The 20086-nt window shown below is 46.8% G+C and overlaps 1 protein-coding gene across 2 annotated transcripts in view; it reads left to right on the top strand.

Moving 5' to 3' along the window:
• The window catches only part of LOC146810138 (polycystin-1-like), a 545091-nt gene that overhangs the window by 217504 nt on the left and 307501 nt on the right, over window positions 1-20086 (top strand). For both annotated transcript variants that reach the window (XR_014966550.1, XM_085617085.1), the window contains exon 16: window positions 14589-18250. Coding sequence is in view for 1 of the 2 variants with exons in the window: in XM_085617085.1 (XP_085473211.1) it covers window positions 14589-18250 (3662 nt within the window). In the remaining variant the exon portion in view is untranslated. The remainder of the gene's footprint in view (window positions 1-14588; window positions 18251-20086) is intronic.

Below are 20086 nucleotides of genomic sequence, written 5' to 3'. Positions count from 1 at the left end.
AATGCACTAAGTGCAAAGCATGTCTTTATGGTAAGAACACGTCAGCGTATACTTTAGGACTCTCCAAAAAAACAAAGAAAATAAAAGGTGAATTTTCATGTAAAACAGAGTTTGCTGTCTACGTGCTTCAGTGCCCGTGTGGCTTGAGGTATGTGGGCAGCACAATTCTTCCTGTCTACAAACGTATTTTACAGCATTTAAGGGCTATCAAAAATGGCGATAAGTCATATCCAGTAGCTCGCCATTTTGAAAAATCCCTGTCAGGAGTGATGTAATATGTGACATCATCAGCTGTGCAATGTGGGGGCGCAAGTTATAGTTAGCTCAGGTAACTATAACGGCTGAATTTCTCTGGTTTTGTACGAGTAAAATGTCAGCCTGACTATAACGTCCTTGAAACCTGTGTTTTTTTCCGTGCATTTCTAAGGTTTTTTAAATGCTAATTCCTAACTATAACGTCCCTGAAACATCTGTTTTTTTCAGTGAATTTCTATGGTTTGTTTAAATGCTAATTTCAAACTATGCCTACAAAGGTAGGACATGTGCAGAAAGAGCAAGACAGGTGCAGAAAGAAGCAAGAGAAGTGCAGAAAGAGGCAAGAGAGGTAAAGAAAGAGGCAAGAGAATTTGCAGACAGAGGCAAGAAGTGTAGAAAGAGACAAAAGAAGTGCAGAAAGAGGCAAGAGAGGAGCAGAAAGATGCAAGAGAGGTGCAGAAAGAGAGAAGAGGGGTGCAGAAAGAGGCAGGAGGGGTGCAGAAAGAGGCAAGAGGGGTGCAGAAATAAGCAAAAGGGGTGCAGAAAGCAGCAAGAGAACTGTAGAAAGAAGCAGGAGAAGTGCAGAAAGAGGCAAGAGAGTTGCAGAAACAGGCAAAAGAGGTGCAGAAAGAAGCAAGAAGAGTGCAGAAAGAACCAACAGAGGTGTAGAAGGAGGCAACAGAGGTGCAGAAACAGATAAGAGGAGTGCAGAAAAAAGCAACAGAGGTGTAGAAGGAGGCAACAGGGGTGCAGAAAGAGGCAAGAGGAGTGTAGAAAAAAGCAAGAGAAATACAGAAAGAATCAACAGAGGTGCAGAAACAGATAAGAGGAGTACAGAAAAAAGCAACAGAAGTGCAGAAGGAGGCAAAAGAACTGCAAAACAAGGCAAGAGAGTTGCAGAAACAGGCAACAGGGGTGCAGAAAGAGGCAAGAGATGTGCAGAAAGCGAGAAGAAGGGTGCAGAAACAGGTAAGAGGGGGTGAAGAAAGAAACAATAGAGGTTCAGAAAGAAGCAAGAGAGGTGCAGAAACGGACAAGAGGGGTGCAGAAAGAGGCAACAATGGTGCAGAAGGAGGCAAGAGAACTGCAGAAAGAGTCAAGAGAGTTGCAGAAAGAGGCAAGAGGTGCAGCAAAAGGGAACAAGGGGGCAGAAAGAGGCAAGGGAGGTGCAAAAAGAGGGAAGAAGGGTGCAGAAAGAGGCAAGAGAGGTGCAGAAAGGGGGAAGAAGGATGCAGAAAGAGGCAAGAGGGATACAGAAAGAATCAAGAGAGGTGCAGAAAGAAGCAAGAGAGGTGCAGAAAGAAGCAACAGACTTGCAGAAAGAAGCAAGAGGGGTGCAGAAAAAGGCAAATGAGATGCAGAAAGAAGCAAGAGCAGTACAGAAAGAACCAACAGAGGCGCAGGAGGCAAGAGGGGTGCAGAAAGCAGCAAGAGGGGTACGGACATTTGCAAGAGAGGTCCAGAAAGAAGCAAGAGCAGTTCAGAAAGAAGCAACAGAGGTGCAGAAAGGAGGCAAGAGAACTGCAGAAAGAGGCAAGAGAGGTGCAGAAACTGGCAAGAGAGGTGCAGATAAAGAGAACAGGGGTGCAGAAAGAGGTTAGAATGGTGCAGAAAGAGGGAAGAGGGATGAAGAAAGAAGCAAGATAAGTGCAGAAAGAAGCAAGAGGAGTGCCGAAAGAAACAAGAGGGGTGCAGAAAAAAGCAAGAGAGGTACAGAAGGAAGCAAGATTATGCAGAAAGAGGCAAGAGAGTTGCAGACAGAGGCAAAAGAGGTACAGAAAAAAGCAAGAAGAGTGAAGAAAGAACCAACAGAGGTGCAGAAGGAGGCAAGAGGGGTGCCGAAAGAGGCAAGAGGGGTGCAGAAAGAAGCAAGAGGGGTACAGAAAGAAGCAAGAGAATTACAGAAAGGAGCAACTGATGCAGAAGGAGGCAAGAGTACTGCAAAAAGAGGCAAGAGAGTTGCAGAAACAGGCAAGAGAGGTGCAGAAAAATGGAACAGGAGTTCAGAAGAGGCAATAGGTGCAAAAAGAGGGAAGAAGGGTGTAGAAAGAGGCAAGGGGGTGCAGAAAGAAGCAGGAAGCAACAGAGGTGCAGAAACAGACAGGAAGGGTGCAGAAAGAAGCAACAGAGGTGCAGAAGGAGGCAAGAGAACTACAGAAACAGGCAAAAGTGGTGCAGAAACAGGCAAAAGAGGTTCAGAAAGAAGCTAGAGCAGTGCAAAAATAACCAACAGATGTGCAAAAGGAGGCAAGAGGGGTGCAGAAAGAGGCAATAGATTTACAGAGAGAGGCAAGAGGGGTGCAGACAAAGGGAAGAGGGGTGCAGAAGAGGGGAACAAGGGTGCAGAAAGGGTCAAGAGAGGTACAGAAAGAGGCAAGAAGGGTGCAGAAGGAGGCAAGAGGGGTGCAGAAGGAGGCAAGAGGGGTGCAGAAAGAAGCAACAGAGGTACAAAAAGAAGCAACAGAGGTGCAGAAAGAAGCAAGAGGGGTGCAGAAAAAGGCAAGAGAAGTACAGAAAGAAGCAACAGAGGTGCAGAAGGAGGCAAGAGAAGTGCAGAAAAAGGCAAGAGAGTTGCAGAAAGAAGCAAGAGCAGTGCAGAAAGAACCAACAGAGGTTCAGAAGGAGGCAAGAGGGGTGCAGAAATTTGCAAGAGAGGTCCAGAAAGAAGTAAGAGCAGTGCAGAAAGTGGCAAAAGAGGTTCAGAAAGAAGTGAGGTGCAGAAAGCAGAAGAGATGTGCAGAAAGAGGCAAGAAAAGTGCAGAAGAGGAAGAAAGGTGCAGAAAGAAGCAAGAGAAATGCAGAAAGAGGCAAGAGAGGCACAGAAATAAGCAAGAGTGGTTTGCACACCGTTAGTACCAATTTAACACCGACATTTAGCAATAAGTAACAGGTGAGCATTCTAGGTGGCAAAGGGCCTTCCACCACGCTATAACACTTGTCGCTGCATTTTTGGTAACATTTGAGCAATTTGAGCTAGAAAGAAGTTTTTTTTTGTTCAAATCTGCCGATTATGCAGCAGATGATGGGTGATGTGGCAAATGCACAAAATATATAATTGTGCGAAAGTCGGTGCAGCCAAACAGTCGCATAATTCCAGTGGCCCTGCTCATACCTGTGACTAGGTCTAGAAGTGCTCCTCAGTGGTTCCTTCATTTTTGTTTCATTGAGTTTATAGTTATCTTCTATGGAAACAAGGAAGACTAAACCTGAGGTTAACACTCCACAACACAGACTACCATACCACATAATTAATCTCCATAACACATAATCCCACTCTACATAATTCCTACACACTAAATACCACATGCTTTCTATCCACATACTTTCACTGCACAACATACCACATCATTTCACTACATACAACTTGCATCCCCCCACTCCCAAAAAGAATTAGTAAAAAACTTTTACATTTACAATGCCAGTAGTTCTAACTCTCGCCTATTACATTGCAAAGGCTTCTTTAACTAGTAGTCGCATTTGCATAGTGGTGTAGAAAGGGGGCTGGGCCTCCGACCAGCGCTCAGGAATTCTGCTGCGTAGGACTTACAGGAGGTACCAGGAGGGCTCATTGGCCCCCAAAGTCCCTCAGGAGTAAAGTGGCCTTCATCCCCCAACCATTAGTGGTGCCAGGAGGCGTGCCTGCAGAGTGGTGGAGAAAGGGGGGCTTGGCGTCTGAAGAACTCTTAGCAATCCCACTGTGTGGAACTTACTGGAGGTAACAGGAGGGGTAGTTAATGACCCCTCCAATTACCTCCAGTAAGTCCCACACAGCAGGATTGCTACATACTCATAACAGGACACTCCCCCTTTGCCCACCACTCTGAAACCCGCTCTCTGGCATGCTTTTGGTTGGGGATTGAAGTCCCCTTTGCTGCTGGGGGTCCTTGGGGCCAACAAGCCTACTTGTTACCTCCAGTAAGCCTCACACAGTGGGATTGCTGAGAGGTGGGTACAGGCCACTCCCCCTTTCTTAGCCACTCTGCAAATGTGCCTCCTAGTGCACTTTTGGTTGGGGGATGAATTCCTGGTGGGCTAGTTGGCCCCTAAGTACCCTTAGGACTCAAGAGGACCTAATCCCCAACCCAGAACGCACCAGGAGGCGCGTTTTCAGAGAGGGGTGCAGGGAGGGGGCGGGGCGGTGCGGGGCTTCTCTTTTCTTTTTAGGTCGAGGACTACCGGTCTGCCGAAGGCAGAACCGGAAGTAGGGAGATTTACTGTTTTCTAGAGTGGCTATTTAGCCCGCCTCTCTTTTAGCTTCTCCTCCATTGGCTGGCTTCCTAAACGGAGGCCAGCCATTGGAGGAGAGAGCCGTCCCTCCAAATAGGCTCCGTCTTTTTCAGATTCGGGGGCGTGTTTTTTGCTGTTCTTTCTACTTTTTAGCCACGCCCTCTTTAGAACAGCAGGAACACGCCCCCGAATCCGAAAAAGTTTTGGAGCTTCCATCCGCCATTTTTTAGGTATCGTCTCGTCTGGCCGTGAGGATCTTCTTGCTGTTGTGCACGAGTAAGGTAAGCCATCTTGTTTGTATCTGCGGTCAGCTCTCTCCAGACCTTTTCCGTTCCCCCCCCACCCCCGCTCATATGCATGCGCAGATCAGAGGCTGCTGTCCGCAATCCGATGCCATTCGCACACCGCCGCCGACAAAATCTCAATTGCTGGTGTGCTACACGAGGTCAGTGATCCCCATGCAGTTTTATTACATCGGACCACCTTTCCAGCGATAGTCCGCTTTACAGTGATGCCGCGATTTACCCCGCCTGAACATCTCTAGGGACGCTGCACCTGGACAACGCATGGATCTCGGTCCTGGGGATTGTGAAAATGTAGGTTTAAATTCACTTGTTGAATACTCCCTGCCTGCTGTGCCACACGCGACCCTGGGTTTACTAATGAAGCTTACAACGTTATGTATGTGACACACTTTCAAACTCAGGATAAGCTCTGACATTGACCGTCGGACTGGCGACCAGGTTCCCTTCATTGTATAGTGGTGAGCATCAGGCTACTTGGATTCAACCTCCCTGGGGTCTGGTGCACGCTATGCCTACCGTCTAGGCGGCACTGTCGGGAATGCATGAAACCCGATAGAAATAAACAGTCACAAAGCACTTCTGAAATACATTGCAGGGCTGGTGCCATCGACGTTTCCCTGCATTTGGCTTGGGATCGCCGGGGCTGCTGGACCCCCCACTCCCCTGCTTCTCATAGCTGACCCCCATTTTAATCGGGGAGTGCTCCTTAAGCTAGGAAAAGTGATGGAGGGCAGCCTGCGGCAGCGCAGCAAGATGCGAAAGGGCATGGCACCCGGCGGCTAGTGAGCCAAGAGCACAGCCCTCCCACATCGCTATTGCTAGCTGCAGTCTTTAGCCCGGCCGCCAACATCCAAATCTTGGCTTCGTTGATGCAGTCAGGCTGGGTGGCAACGCACGCACAGGCTAGTCCAGCAGGTAACCCGATACATCCCGTCCTCCACAGATCCGGAGGCAGCAGGGGCGTTCAGCCACAGAACACCCATTACAGGTCCAACGCATGTCCAAGAGAGCTAAATCTATGGCCCATGTTCAGGTAGATACAAAATTAAATAAATGAGTCGTGTTTAGTTTGTATTATTTACCACTGCATCTCGTTTAAATATGTCTTCAGCCTGAACCAACACTGGGCACTCCTGACTTAAAAAATGAGGGGAGACTGCAACCGGTTGTATTTTTTTCTTTATTTTTAAAATTTATTTACCATCCGCGAAAATCTAAAGTGTTTAACCAGCACCACACAAGCGTTCCTTGCACATAAATAACTCTAGTCACCCTAGCAGCTCTGTGGAAAACCTTTAGATATAATTTGCAACAACTGCTGTTGTCATTTCGAAAATAAAAAAAGGTTAAGGGTGGTGCACAATGCTCGCTGCATTTTGGCACTGTAGACCTTGTTTTCAGACAGTGCTTTTCTGGTATCAAGCATCCTTAATAATGTGCCTGCTGCGCCACTTGTTTTAGTGGAAGCAACCCAAGACTACATTTCCCAGAATGCATCAAAGCTCACGATTGGATACAGCAGTATGGCTGATGACTCACATCAGGTATTCATTGTGAGGCTGGCGGAACTGATTTCTTTCGAAGCTCTGACCTTCAAAACGGAACAGCAAATTCATGGAATAGTGAAATTGACGTTAACGAAACCCTTTGTAGTTGACAATAATTTAACCCAGGTGGCCACAGGCGGCCAGATGTAGGCCTGTGTTCCCGCTGCGTCGTCACCACCGTGGGCCTCTGCCCGCGATGTTATTTATAGAGCGGCGCTGAGCATGCACAGGCCGGCTCATGAATATTAATTAATGAGACAGATTTGGACTGTGGGCGTAGTGAGTCCACTCAAGGGCCTGAGTAGCCTCGCGTAATAATGCTTCCAGAATCCCCGGATGTCCCCGCCACAGCCTTGCTCACTGCGAACTTTAGCTGTGAACAACTGCCTTTTAAAGGCCACGATTTTTTACAAAGTGAATAATAACAAGCATTTACAATGCAATGGTCTCGGCAATGTTATAGGTAGAGCTATTGGTATTGCTCGTTATTTTTTAATCATTTTTGTATCCCTAAATAAATGGCATTGTCATTTCTATTGGCATTAGCTTTTTTTTTGCATATGTGATACCTATTGCATTAGCAGAGAGAGAGTGAGGTAGTGAGAGAGAGAGAGAGAGAGTGAGGTAGTGAGATAGAGAGTGAGGTAGTGAGAGAGTGAGGTAGTGAGATAGAGAGAGTGAGGTAGTGAAAGAGTGAGGTAGTGAGGGAGAGGGATGTTGTGAGGTAGTGATATATAAGCATAGAGTGATGTTGTGATGTAGTGAGATAGAGAGAGAGAGGTAATGAAAGAGAGTGAAAGTGAGTTAGTGAGATAGAAAGAGTGAGGTTGTGAGATAGAGAGTGATTGAGGTAGTGAGGTAGAGAGAGTTATGTAGTGAGAGAGAGTGAGGTAGTGAAACAGTGATGTAGTGAGGGAGAGGGATGTTGTGAGGTAGTGAGATGTAAGCAGAGTGGTGTTGTGATGTAGTGAGATAGAGAGAGGTAGTGAAAGAGACAGTGAAAGTGAGTTAGTGAGATAGAAAGAGTGAGGTAGAGAGATAGAGAGTGAGTGATGTAGGAGGCTCCATCCCTCTGACCGGTCCAACAGAGAACTGACTGCACAGAGGCCCCTTTCCCTACCCTGGCTCCACAAATACCCTACCCTGGCTCCACATATGCCCCTTTCCCTACCCTGACTCCACAGATGCCCCTTTCCATACCCTGCCTCCACAGATGCCCCTTAGCTCCACAAATCCCCCTTTCCCTACCCTGGCTCTACAGATGCCCCTTTCCCTACCCTGGCCCCCCAGAGCCCCCGTTCCTGGTTCCACTGATGCCCCTTTCCATACCCTGACTCCACAGATGCCCCTTAGCTCGACAAATGCCCCTTTCCCTACCCTAGCTCCACAAATACCCCTTTTCCTACCCCCACAAATGCCCCTTTCCCTACCCTGGCTCCACAGATGCCCCTTTCCCTACCCTGTCTTCACAGATACCACTTTTTCCCTGTCCTGGCTCCACAGATGCTTCTTCGTTCCTGCATGGACCGCTTTGCCTGTCCCTCACTCTCTATCTACCTCACTCTCTATCTCACTACCTCACTCTCTATCTACCTCACTCTCTCTCACTACCTCACTCTCTATTTCAATACCTCACTCTCTCTCTCTATCTCACTACCTCACTCTCTCTCTGCTAATGCAATAGGTATCACATATGCAAAAAAAAAGCTAATGACAATGCCATTTATTTAGGGATACAAAAATGATAAAAAAATAATGAGCAATACCAATAGCTCTACCTATAATATTGCCGAGACCATTGCATTGTAAATGCTTGTTTTTTAATGAAGGTGGGCTGTGTGGCCCCCCTTCACTTAATAGCCATTTTTTATTTATTTTTTTAAACACGAAGGGGGCTGCGCGGCCCCTCTCCCAAGTCCGATTTAGGTCCCGGGGACCCCATCCCCCAGGGCATGGCCACTTACATTTGTTTTTTAAAAGCTACATTTAATCGAGGGCGGCTGCGCGGCCCCCTCCTGGGGCCTATTTCGGCCCTGGGGACCCCATCCCCCGGGACTTTGCCTCTTTTTTTTAATATAAACTTTACGGGAGGGGGGCCATGTGCCCCCCTTCCCTTGGCCACTTTTGGCCCCAAGGACCCCTTCCCCCAGGGCCTGGCCTCACGTTGGGGACCGCGGGGGTAGCCTCAATGCCCCCACGGTCCCAGCCTCCCTGCCTCCTGCGGGTGCCGGCACTGCTTTTGGACAAAGGGAGCTGCAAACATGCAGCTCCCTTTGCCCAAAAGAAAATTTGCTTCGCTTCATGAAAGCGAGAGCAGTTTTTCTGCTCTTGCTTCCATGAAGCGAAGCAGAGGTTTGCAATGGCAGGGCGGGAGCAGTGCTCCTGCCCTGCCATTGCAAACTGCAATGTCCCTGGGGTGGGCACCCTGGGACATTGCTGGACCCGGCCCTTGGGGGCGTGACGGTCTCCAGGGCCATGGAAGGCTCCTGGATGGGGGCCCCGCGGCCTCCCTTCCATCTTGTAGATAGCCCCGAGGAGGTGGTGGTGCCTGGGGCCGGGGGAACGCAACGGACCCCCATATTAGAATAAACTGAGCCCTGGGAAGGTGGTGGTCCCCGGGGCAGCTTGGGGTGCCTCGAGCTCCCCCACACACATTTTTTAAGGTAGCCCTGGGCAGGTGGCGGTCCCCAGGAGTGCGGTAGTGCACGAGGCCTCGCATTTTTATTTTCTTAGTTTTTTTAACAAACTTTATGGAGACCCATGTAGTATAATATATTGCCAATAATTATACATAGTCATTTTTCTGTTATCATTTCACAGACATAACTTTAACATATTTTCTTATATAAGATGGCTGTTAATCGCGTACAGTAATGTTGTGTGGACTTGGTTACGCAAATTGCAGCGACTTATATATGTTCATTTTCAGGACATTTCCAGCATTAATAAGAAAGAGGCCGTTGTTGCTCAAACATTTTTAACATCAACTACCCAAACTGCCCCTTCCCACCCGCCTCCCCCTGGCCTCCCTCACATTTAAACATTGAAGTCTCGGGGAGGTTGCGGTCCCTGGGGGTTGGAGGCCCACGAGGTACCCAAGCCATAATTTTAGAATGCTCCGGGTAGGTGTTGGTCACCGGGGCAGCGTGCGAGCCTGGTGCCCCCCCCCACACTTTTAATAATAAAAAAGCCCCGGGAGGTGGCGGACCCGGGGCTTATTAAAATGAAGTGCGGGACACCGCGCTGCGTTTTTAAAAATAAAATTCAGCGGGATTCGCGTAGGATACGCAAATCCCACCGGAAAAACAAATGTTTTTATTGGACTTGGGGGGTCAGGGTGTTTCAACCCTGCCTCCTTTTCTTGTTTTTTTAACCTTTTTCTTGTGACTCGGTTCATCCGAGTCACAAGATGGCTGCCAACACTTTATGGTTTGGAGTGTTGAGAAGTGCAAAAAGAACTGTTGATGGACAGAATGCAGAACAATATCATACAATCACCCCAGTACAGAGATCTGGGCCTAAATCCATCGTTTTTTTGCTCACCATGCCATTCCAGTTTGGACCCAGCCATATGCAAATCAGTCTTAACCCTGTGCCCCATGGGAACAGTCCAGCCCGAACTGCCAGGCCAGGTCCTCCCTGGGTCCCGTGCTCACTATGCCACTGGAGTCAAGCTATCCTGGCTGAAGAGTGGTGAAACCCCGAAACCGGTCCTAGGATGCTTGATTCCGGTCCAGGGAAGACATGGCTTGGCAGTTTGGGCTGAACTGTTCCCATGAGGCACAGGGTAAAGACTGATTTGCATATGGCCATGTCTGAACTGGGGTGGCGTTTTGAGCAGAATAACAATTAATTAAACCCAGATCTGTGACTGGGGGTGAATGTTTTGCCAATGTGCAACATTCCGTCCATCATCTTGTGTGTTTTGGAGTGTTGACAGCCAATTAGAATAAAGCTCGTGTTTGTGAGAGTACCCGGATCCACCGCGGCAGCCCGATATCGATAGTTTTTTATTTTTGAATTTATCAGGAACTACTGAACAGATTTACACCATTTAAAGCAAAGAGTGCACTCTGAACCAAGAGCTACCTCTCTGCCAAATTTGGTGTAATTCCGTTCAGCAGTACAGGCTGTAGCTGCGACAAAAGTTTCCTATGGAAATGAACATGGAGAAAATGCCTTATGGGACCCCCTTTTTTCTCTACCCCACTTGACGAATCACCTCAAAACTTTTAAGACAGCAGCTGACCCGAGCACCCCATTTGTCAAGATGCAGATTCCTCAGAACTTGTTCGATGCCAAAAAGAGTCCACCTCCAGGCAGCTCCAACTCTGCTTTGTCGTTATGACACAGAGTATTAGAGTGGTCAGGTGGGGGAAAGGGTGTTAGGGAAGGAACAGCAGGGAAGGAGATCTGTAAAAGAAATGTAAAAACATTAACCACTTAAATAGCAGCGTATTAATTATATCAAGTTTCTCCGTTAATAACTTAGTTGCAAACAATCACCTCTATATCCTTGCTGTGGGATCAGTCATTTGCCAGAAAGGTGCTTTAGAATCCTTTCCAAGTAGCGTTACTTCTTTTGTACTAAACGGGGCTGGACCTGCCAAGCAACTTTATACACAGTTTCTGATTAAGCACACTTTTGTCCGATAATGTTCGTTGAATTTTTCTCAGTGAAATAAGCAATAAACAAAACCACTTGACACAATGGTTAACGAATGTTCCAAGACTCGATCTTGCAATAGTTCTTTGCCCTTAGTGCGTGAAAGTCCTGAATCAAAGCGTCTTCTCAAACTGGTAAAAAATTAATCACCTTACCCTGACTCAGTCGACTGCTTCGTTTTCAACTCTGCTTACGTGGGAGGATTAGTTTCGTTTTGACACTGCTGCCTGGAATTAGTTCAATCACACTGCTGCCTGGAATTAGTGCAATCGCGAAGTCCGCTGCAACCGGAACAGCTGTTCCTCCCGGAACCGCCAAAAAATAGTAAGCATGTTATCTTGGGTGTGGTCCTCTTTTATAGTATTGCCACACCCCATAAGAATGGATGCGTGCATGTAGAACGTCAATACGTATCACACGCGTTTGAAAACAATCACCAGATTCTTAAAAAATTAAATAACCCAGAATGAAATATTTTTGTATATACAGAGGTGCACATGAACACAATTGAATTGCAGTACAGACGGCTATCTTAATCATACATGGTCATGAACCAGAAAGAAGGCACTGTAATTTTAAAAACGAAACGAAATACAAAACAGAGACTATGCTCATAAAACATAATCCAAGCAACGCGCACAATACTGCACTGATACTGGTTATTGGGCAACATAATGCGCGCAATAATGGTTATTTGGGCAAGATAAAAATAACGCGCACCATACTATACTAATACTAGTTTGTAGACAAAATAACATGTCTGTTAATAAATGCTTTGATGTTTCATGAATGAGATTAAAAACGTTGCCACCAATAGCGAGCCAAAGGTTTGGCGCTATGCATTTTCCCACATAGTGATGACATTCGTGAGTAGGTGTTTAAGCCCCTAGAGCCGCTACCCAAAATCATGACTATTAGTTTTGAAAATTTCACAAAGATTCATCAGATGGCTCCAAAGATATTGGCAAATCAAAAAACGCTTTTCCTATGGAAACTAGGTCCTAACTATAGATATATATATATATATATATATATATATATATATATATATATATATATTGATATATCTTCACAATTTTCTACTGCTTCCTTCTCGACGCAGTTAAAAACCAAGCGGCACCACAAGGCTAGATTTGTCCGATTTCTTTTATTATTGTCTCACCATTTAGTACAAATTAACAGAAATTGTTGACGCGTTTCGGCGTTAGCCTTCTACAAGACCATGGCTATATACATATTCATTGAAAAAACAAAGGTTAAAAGAATGTTATAATTAGATGAAAATGTCAGTTAAAACAGGTCATTTTAAACAAACATAAACCAATAAAATTCAGCAGTTACAATTACTATCACTTGTGCCTTAACCCCTTCAGCGCGGCGCGGATTTCCGCGCCACGCTGAAGGTTCTGAGCGCGGGCGGGGCCATGACGGAACGGTTCCGTCATAAGCACAGCCCAACCGACGTGCATGACGGAACCGTTCCGTCATGCGCGTCGGAGGGGTTAAAGTAACTGTAACTCGCGCCCCCATGCACAGTGTTGTCATGTATGATGTCATTTCAGATGTTGCAGTGATGTTAACAATGATGCCATAGAACATGCAAAGAGTGGTGTCCTATGGGAGGTAATCAGCAGTGCATAACGAGGGCGCAAGCTACACTTACAATAGGCAACAAGTTGTAGTTACTTGAGAGAACTATAACTGGGGAATTTTGGTGATTTTGTTTGTTTAAAATGGTATGTTTTACCTGACATTTTGACCTAAATATAACATCCCTTTAACCTTGATTTTCTAAGTTTAAAAAAAAATGCAAAGTAATATTATTACCATACCTAATTATAACACAAAGTAGAATTTGTCACCATATGTAATGCCAACCCCACGCTGTGGACGACCTTCAGCCATGCATGGCACGGGGTTGGCTGCAGGGCCTTGCGTGCGGCCAGGCCCAGCGTCCAATCCCTCGCATGCAGCCAACCCTAAGCTGCAACCTGCTGAAAAACAAATGGAAAAATATAGGATAAATGTATTGCACAGTGGTGGCCACCACTGTGTAGTTATATGTAATTCAGAGTTTCCATAGGAAGAATGTTTTTGGTTTTGCTAATAACTCTAAGACTTTGACTTCATTTAACAAATCTTCTCAAAACTTTCCCCCCCAAAAAGTTCATCCATCTCAGATCCTTCCTGGAAAGATTCAGGGTGATCTGTCAAGCGGGACTGAGAAAAAGGGAGGCCAGAAATTTTTTTTCCCCATGCAATTTCCATAGACAACGATGCAGAGAAAACTGCTGAACAGAATGACACCAAATTATGCTGAAAACTAGATCTTTACTCATAAACTTACATATGACTGGTGAATTATGTGTGTGTGTGTCTGGGAAACCCTTAAAACATTTTCAAAAGGCCATGTGCAGCTGAGGTTGGCTTCCCACAGTTGAATAGCACAGGGACTGCCCACCCAGTCCTAGACATAGCTTGCAAATTCCAGTGGTTTGTGGTTTTAAATTGAAACCTTACCTAACTATAACACCCCTTTAACCTTTGTATTTGTCTGTGTGTGTGTCTATGATTCATATGTGTCTTATTTGGTGACCCAGATTTTCAGAGAGCTGTGGTGTGTTCTCCATGTAGTTACATCATCTTACCCATAGTACATGGGGTATGTTATGAAGCCCCTCTATATCATCCAGGACTTCTATCTTTGGAAGTAAGGGACATAGTATGACACCCAGTCAGCTATGTATTTGTCTTTAATGGTCCATAAATTACACACATTGGGTTCCTGGACTTACAACAATCACAAATACTCACTGCTACATTATTAAAAACACAAGTGCAGGAGCCCAAATGTGTTTTTCTTAATTGTCTGCCACTACCAGTGTAGCAGCTAAATGCCAGCATTGACAAATACCAAGGTTGCCTAGTCTTTTTCTACTACAACCCTCTTTGCCTGTCTCTTTCACTATGTCTTGAACATTCTTTTTCATTCTGACTTTCTCTCTTTGGTCCTTTACGCCTACCTTTCTTTTCCACATTATTTCTCCCTCTCTTGAGTTCCTCTTTCTTGCTCTGGCTCAAAATCTGATGATGAAAACAAGTCCCAGTCCCAAAAATTGGGTGCCGGTGCGCACCACCTGTAACCATGTATATAAATTAAGCACTTTATATGCATTAGTCTGAAGTAAGGATAGAAGTTGTGATGGTATTGTAAGCACTGCACACATGAGGGTGAATTATGATCATGCAGTCCTACCTGGAGTGTGGATTGTGGTTTGGTGCCATATCATGGGATTAGGCACAAGAGGGTGTCTCCGAAAGCGGAAACCGGAGCTTCATGTCTAATGAGTAAACATGTGTGATTTAAAAAATAACTATGCTGTCTAGTACTTTACCAATTACATGTTCTAACCCCTCATCCTATTCATTTGAATGAAATAGAGCCAAATTACACATTTTAAAAGCCAAATTGTCAATGGTGTTTGGCTGTAGCAAGACTTTATAAGCCTCTCCTAGATGCTTTGCTTGAATAGACTGATTTGTAACTATCAGACCTGACCCCAAGTCCTTCTTTTTTCATCTTTGCAGGTGACTACAACTTGACTGTCGAAGCATTCAACAAGTATGACAGCCTCCAGCAGACTATCTCAGTCCGTGTTCTCTCCCCCTTGACTTCACTGCATCTTCTCACATCCCCAGCAGCACCGTTAGTAAACCAGGCCATTCTCTTTGAGGCTCATCCTTACCCTTCAGGTTTTGGCCTTACTTTTTCTTGGGACTTTGGTGATGGGTCTCCTGAGAGATTGGCAGCTCCAGCAACAATTTGGCACAGCTTTGAAAAGAGCGGACAGTACAGAGTAAGGGTTTGGGCTGCTCACAGGTTGAGCCAAGCAAGCTCTGATATGTTACTTGAGGTAGGTCGAAGCATAGTTGGGCTTCGGATAACATCCTCTGGGCCTAGCGAGCTTGGAACTGCCACCACGATCAATGCCACAGTAGAATCTGGTACAGATGTCCAATATTCCTGGGACATGGGAGATGGGACAGTATATCAGAACTTGTCACTGAGCTATATCTCGCACACATTTTCTAGAGAAGGGAACTACACTGTCACTGTGAGAGCGAGTAACAGTGCCAGCTCCATAAGCAGCCACATCAGCGTGGAAGTTTACAGGGTCCATATAACCTCCATCCTTACTCCTGACGTGGTAGCCAGTGGCGAACATGTCAGCTTCCATGCATTTGTGACGGGACCAGTGACCAGGACTTGCTTCCACTGGGACTTTGGGGATGGCAGCTCTCTAGTGGTGATGGAGCAGGACCCTTCAGTTTACCACTGTTATACCAGAGCGGGGACATTCATGCTGAACCTGACTGTGTCTGGAATAGCCAGTGTTGATTCTTTCCAATCAGTGGTCAATGTGGAAAGCAGGATCATCTCGCTGAATGTGACCTCATCTGTACCGATAACAGCAGTGGGTGACTCAGTCAGCTTTTCTGCCAGTGTGATCCCTGCACCAGACTCTTTGCACCTGTATTGGTACAGTTGGGACTTTGGAAATGGAGAGCACCCTCTGGCTTCCAGCTTTCCAGAGAGCACCTTCATCTACACTGAGGAAGGAATATATCATGTTACAGTCACTGCAAGGAACAAATTAGGATCTGCAAATGCCTCTGTTCTGGTCAAAGTAGAGAGCCCAATCGGATCTTTAACCATTCATCACAATGGCAAGACTGGGCAGGCCCTGGCACTAAACTCTATTTACTGCTTTACAGCCATGGTCAGTTCTGGCATTGCCACCACCTTAACTTGGAACTTTGGGGACTCCTCGCCCAAGCAACAGGGGAGCAGTATCTGTCATTCCTATAACCAAGCAGGTAACATCACTGTCTCTGTAACTGGAGAGAACCCTATCAGCCGCCAGAGCACTACCCTGCACATCACTGTCTTAACGCCAGTAACCTCACTCTCCATGCTGGTGGACCGCACTGTTGGGGAGGTTGGTCAGGTGGTTATATTCCAAGCTTTGTTGTTGGCTGGGGATAGGGTCCGGTATCTGTGGGCTGTGTGTAGTTCGTGCATCTTTAAAGAGGGTTCATCGACTCTTGAGCATGCATTCCTGGTCCCCGGCATAGCCACAGTACAGGTACAGGTAGAAAATGCAGTGAGTGTGGATGAAGCCAAGGTCAGCATCGAGATCCAGGAGAAGATACAGGGTGTTCACATACACAGTAAAGATGTGGTAAGGGGGAGGTATGTGGCTGCAACAAAGCAATTCACTCTCACAGTAGATGTAGATCGTGGCAGCAATGTAACCTATCAATGGGTTATTTCCAATGGTTCAAGTCATCTTTTTTCTGCCACAGGGAAATTAGTAACATTCTCAAGTAATGCCATAGGAAGTCTGTTGGTGCAGGTCTGGGCGGTAAACAATCTGGGGCAGGTGGCAGAGAGCATTGTGCTTCAAGTGATGGATAGAATCCGTGGTGTTATGGTGAAGGCTCACAACAAAAGTGTAGCTGTGGGGACTTCCATTATCTTTAGTATCTTAGTCTCCAGTGGCTCTGACATGCTCTACACTTGGTACCCAGGAGAAGGTCCAAAGCTGCTGCCTAGCAACCATTCCTCATTCTCCTATGTCTTCTTAACCCCAGGCTTAAAGGTAATTTCTGTGACTGTGTCAAACTTCCTGGGCTCAAGCAACGGGTCCACAGAATTGAGGGTACATGTGCCAGTGTCTGGTGTGGAAATATCAGTCTTTGGGCACTTGCCTCCATTCTTTCTTATGTCCAACACTACCATACAGTTCCAAGGCTCTGTGGTAGAAGGAACAGATGTGCTGTGGGAATGGCATCTATTGAGGAAAAAGGAAGTACAACTATTCCACCAACAGAATGCCTCCTGCTTCCTCAAGGAGCCAGGGGTGTACCAGCTTGTGTTGAGGGCCTGGAATGATATCAGCTTGGATATAATTGAGCAGACTATGCAGGTTCAGCAGGAGATTTCTGGACTCGAACTGAAAGTGGACAAAAGGTCCGCGTGTACTGGTGAGGTTCTCAACTTCAGCCTTCAAGTCCAGAAAGGAACAAACGTGTCATTTGTCCTCAATGTCACCACCCTCGGGCTGGTATTGGATGTCCATGGTGGCAACGCTCCTCTCACAATCTCAGAACCTGGTCATCACTTGGTGCTGGCAACGGCCTACAACGAGGTGAGTCAGCAGTCGGCCTCAGTGCTGGTGTGGGTGCTGGAGAAAGTCAAGGGGTTACATCTATTGGATTGTTGCCCTGCTGCACTGGATGTCACCAAAATCATGGAGTTCCAGGCTTCTGTGGTGGCTGGGGAGGAGCTAGGCTTCATTTGGACCTTTCATCTACCTGGGCATCCAGACTACATCACCACAGGGCAGCAGGTTCAGTATACTCCAGCAGGTGAAGGGCACCTCACTCTTCATGTGAATGCTAGAAACCCATCCTGTTCAGCAAATCTAACTGCAAACATCACCCTATTGTCCCCAGTCTCATCGGCCACTCTGTTCTGCAACGTAACAGTGGCTTTTGTCAATCAGACAGTAGCGTTTAAAGCTGCCGTTGATGGTGGAAGCGACCTCAGCTTTCACTGGTTCTTTGGGGACTCACTGGAAGCACTCACCCGCTCGAGCCAGACTGTCTTCCACAGGTATACACACAGTGGGCACTTCTCTGCTGAGGTGAACATCTACAATGCAATCAGCCAGGTGGTGGCAAAAGTCAATGTCACAGTGCAGGAGCTGGCTTGTGAATGGCCGCATGTACAGCTGGTGCCCGCTCCATCCTCCATCTCCAGATCCCAAGATAGCTACTTCGAGGCTGATGCGGATCTGAAGGCGTGCACTGCTTACACCGCACAGTACCTGTGGGAGGTGTACCGCAGCCCAGACTGCCAGACGCTACGCACAGTGGACCAAGTGCCACTGGAAGGTGTGGATGTAACTACCCCTCTGCTGGTGCTCCCCAAACGCTCCCTGGAGGCCAGCATGTACTGTTTGCATTTTTTGCTGTCTTTCAAGGGTACCCCGCTGTCCCGGTCTGCTTCCCTGAGTCTGAGGGTGCTGCAGAGTGAGCTGGTAGCAGTAATACTAGGGGGCTCTCACCGTAGCTGGTCTGCGGATACTGACCTGCTGATGGATGGAAGTGGATCCTATGATCCTGATGCAGACCTCACTGATGGAGACGCCTCTCTGGAGTACCAGTGGCACTGGGAGCCGAAGGTAAGATCAAGGAGTAGCTTCACTAGTTACAAGGAGGATGGAAGGAGGATCTGCTCCATAGAGGACAATAAAAGGAGGGGCTTAAGGAGATAAGAATACAGAGGTGGTCTGAAGACGGTGGGGCTGTAGAGGCTACAGAGGGTTGGAGGGATCAGAAGATAAGAGGGGATGCAAAGGATGCAGGGACATAGATGCAGTTCACAGGACAGAAGGAGAGTTACGGGGCCAGTGGGAACGTGGTTGTTGTTGTAAGCTTCTTTGTTTAGTTAATTAAAACAATTACAAATAGATAAGATCTAGAGAGAATAAAACAATTATCGGATAAAATGCTTAAAACCTCTGTGTATGTAACATGTGCAAGTTATGATGATTGTAAATGGTCGATCAAACATGGCATTAGTTGATATATAGCAAGGTTATGATTTGGGCTACGTCAGGCAGATAGGTCCTTAGCTTCGCTGCTTAAAATGTATACATTAACATTTTGAAATTGTTAACCAAAGAGGTCAGTGCAATCCAGGGTTCTTCCACCATCACTCAAGCTATGGAGCAAGGTCGGCCATTCTCGTGTGCATTTGCTTTTCTTTGCCAGCTATGACCAGGCTCGCTGATAGACACCGCTTGAGTATGGCCACAAATATTGTACATCTTGCCAGGGTCCAGGGGGCAGAATTTGAGAAGCAAATACTAGAAGCTTCCTGGCATGTTCAAGCTCCGTAGGCCAGGCATGCCAGTTTCATTAATTGCCTTCTCTGGTGCTCCAGGGAGGGACAGCAACTTAACAGATGTAACCGTAGTTGGTTTTGGAAGGAACAAAGCCTGCAGGCTCTCTTTTCACTGAACCGGCCCAGGAGGGGTTAAAATCTTTAATTGGCAGAGCTGGTGACCTCATGTAGAAGATCTGTCTGTGAGTTTCTGCGTTTATAGCTTTGCGTGGATATGGGGCAGTGAAGGGAGGGTCCTGAGGAGAGGAGAAGAGAAGGCATGCAGGGGGAGAGGGCACAGTGGAAAGGGCATTGAGGAGATGGCGAACATACAGAAGCGATAGGTGTGGTACCTGGGGTCGTGTCGATACCATTGGTATCGAGTTTGGATGGGTACTGGACTGTCGCCTGTCCTGGGGAGGGGATGTTGGGGTGTTTGTTATGTAAGGGGATTAAGAGTTGGGGTGGGACGTGCCTGGATGGAAGCAAGCTATATTCTAACAGTGACACTGACCCAATGGTTTCCACCTTCGATCTTAAAGTTGTTTCCTGACTGTGAGAGGAATGCACACCATGACCAAGCGCCGAAAGGTGCACGCATACCTGGTTAGGATGGGGGACCCAGATAGCGCTTCATTACTGCTAAAGAAGGACAAGCCCTTCAGAGAAGATGGAAGGGACAGGTGCATTACACAAAATATTCCGCCTTTGCTAGAGGGGTCCTCATATGGGTGAGGGCGGGGGTCTCATTGCAATGTATTAAACACATAATGGACCCAGAAGGGCGCTACGTAGTTCTTGTAGGAAAATTACATGGCAGAGACATAACGATAGGGAACATATACGGTCCGAAAACAGATCAGGCCTCCTTCTTTGCAGCCCTGTCTAGGAAGTTGGCCCCATACCTGACTGGCACAGTGATATTGGGAGGCGACTTTAATTGCATTACAGATATAGAGTTGGACTGGTCGCACCCACCCTTGAGAGACTCCCCCATTGTTTATATGGCAGAAGCACGAAGAGCATGGCAACACCAATGGAGACTCGTAGACACTTGGAGAACCTTGAATCCACGAGATAGCGATTACTTGTTCTTTTCATACCTACATGATCTAGATGTTAGGGTAGACGC

The sequence above is a fragment of the Triturus cristatus genome, chromosome 7 (genome assembly GCF_964204655.1).
Source record: "Triturus cristatus chromosome 7, aTriCri1.1, whole genome shotgun sequence".
Classification (NCBI taxonomy): Eukaryota; Metazoa; Chordata; class Amphibia; order Caudata; family Salamandridae; genus Triturus; species Triturus cristatus.
Note: the sequence above shows the minus strand (reverse complement) of the source record. Positions and strands in the feature narration are given on the sequence as shown.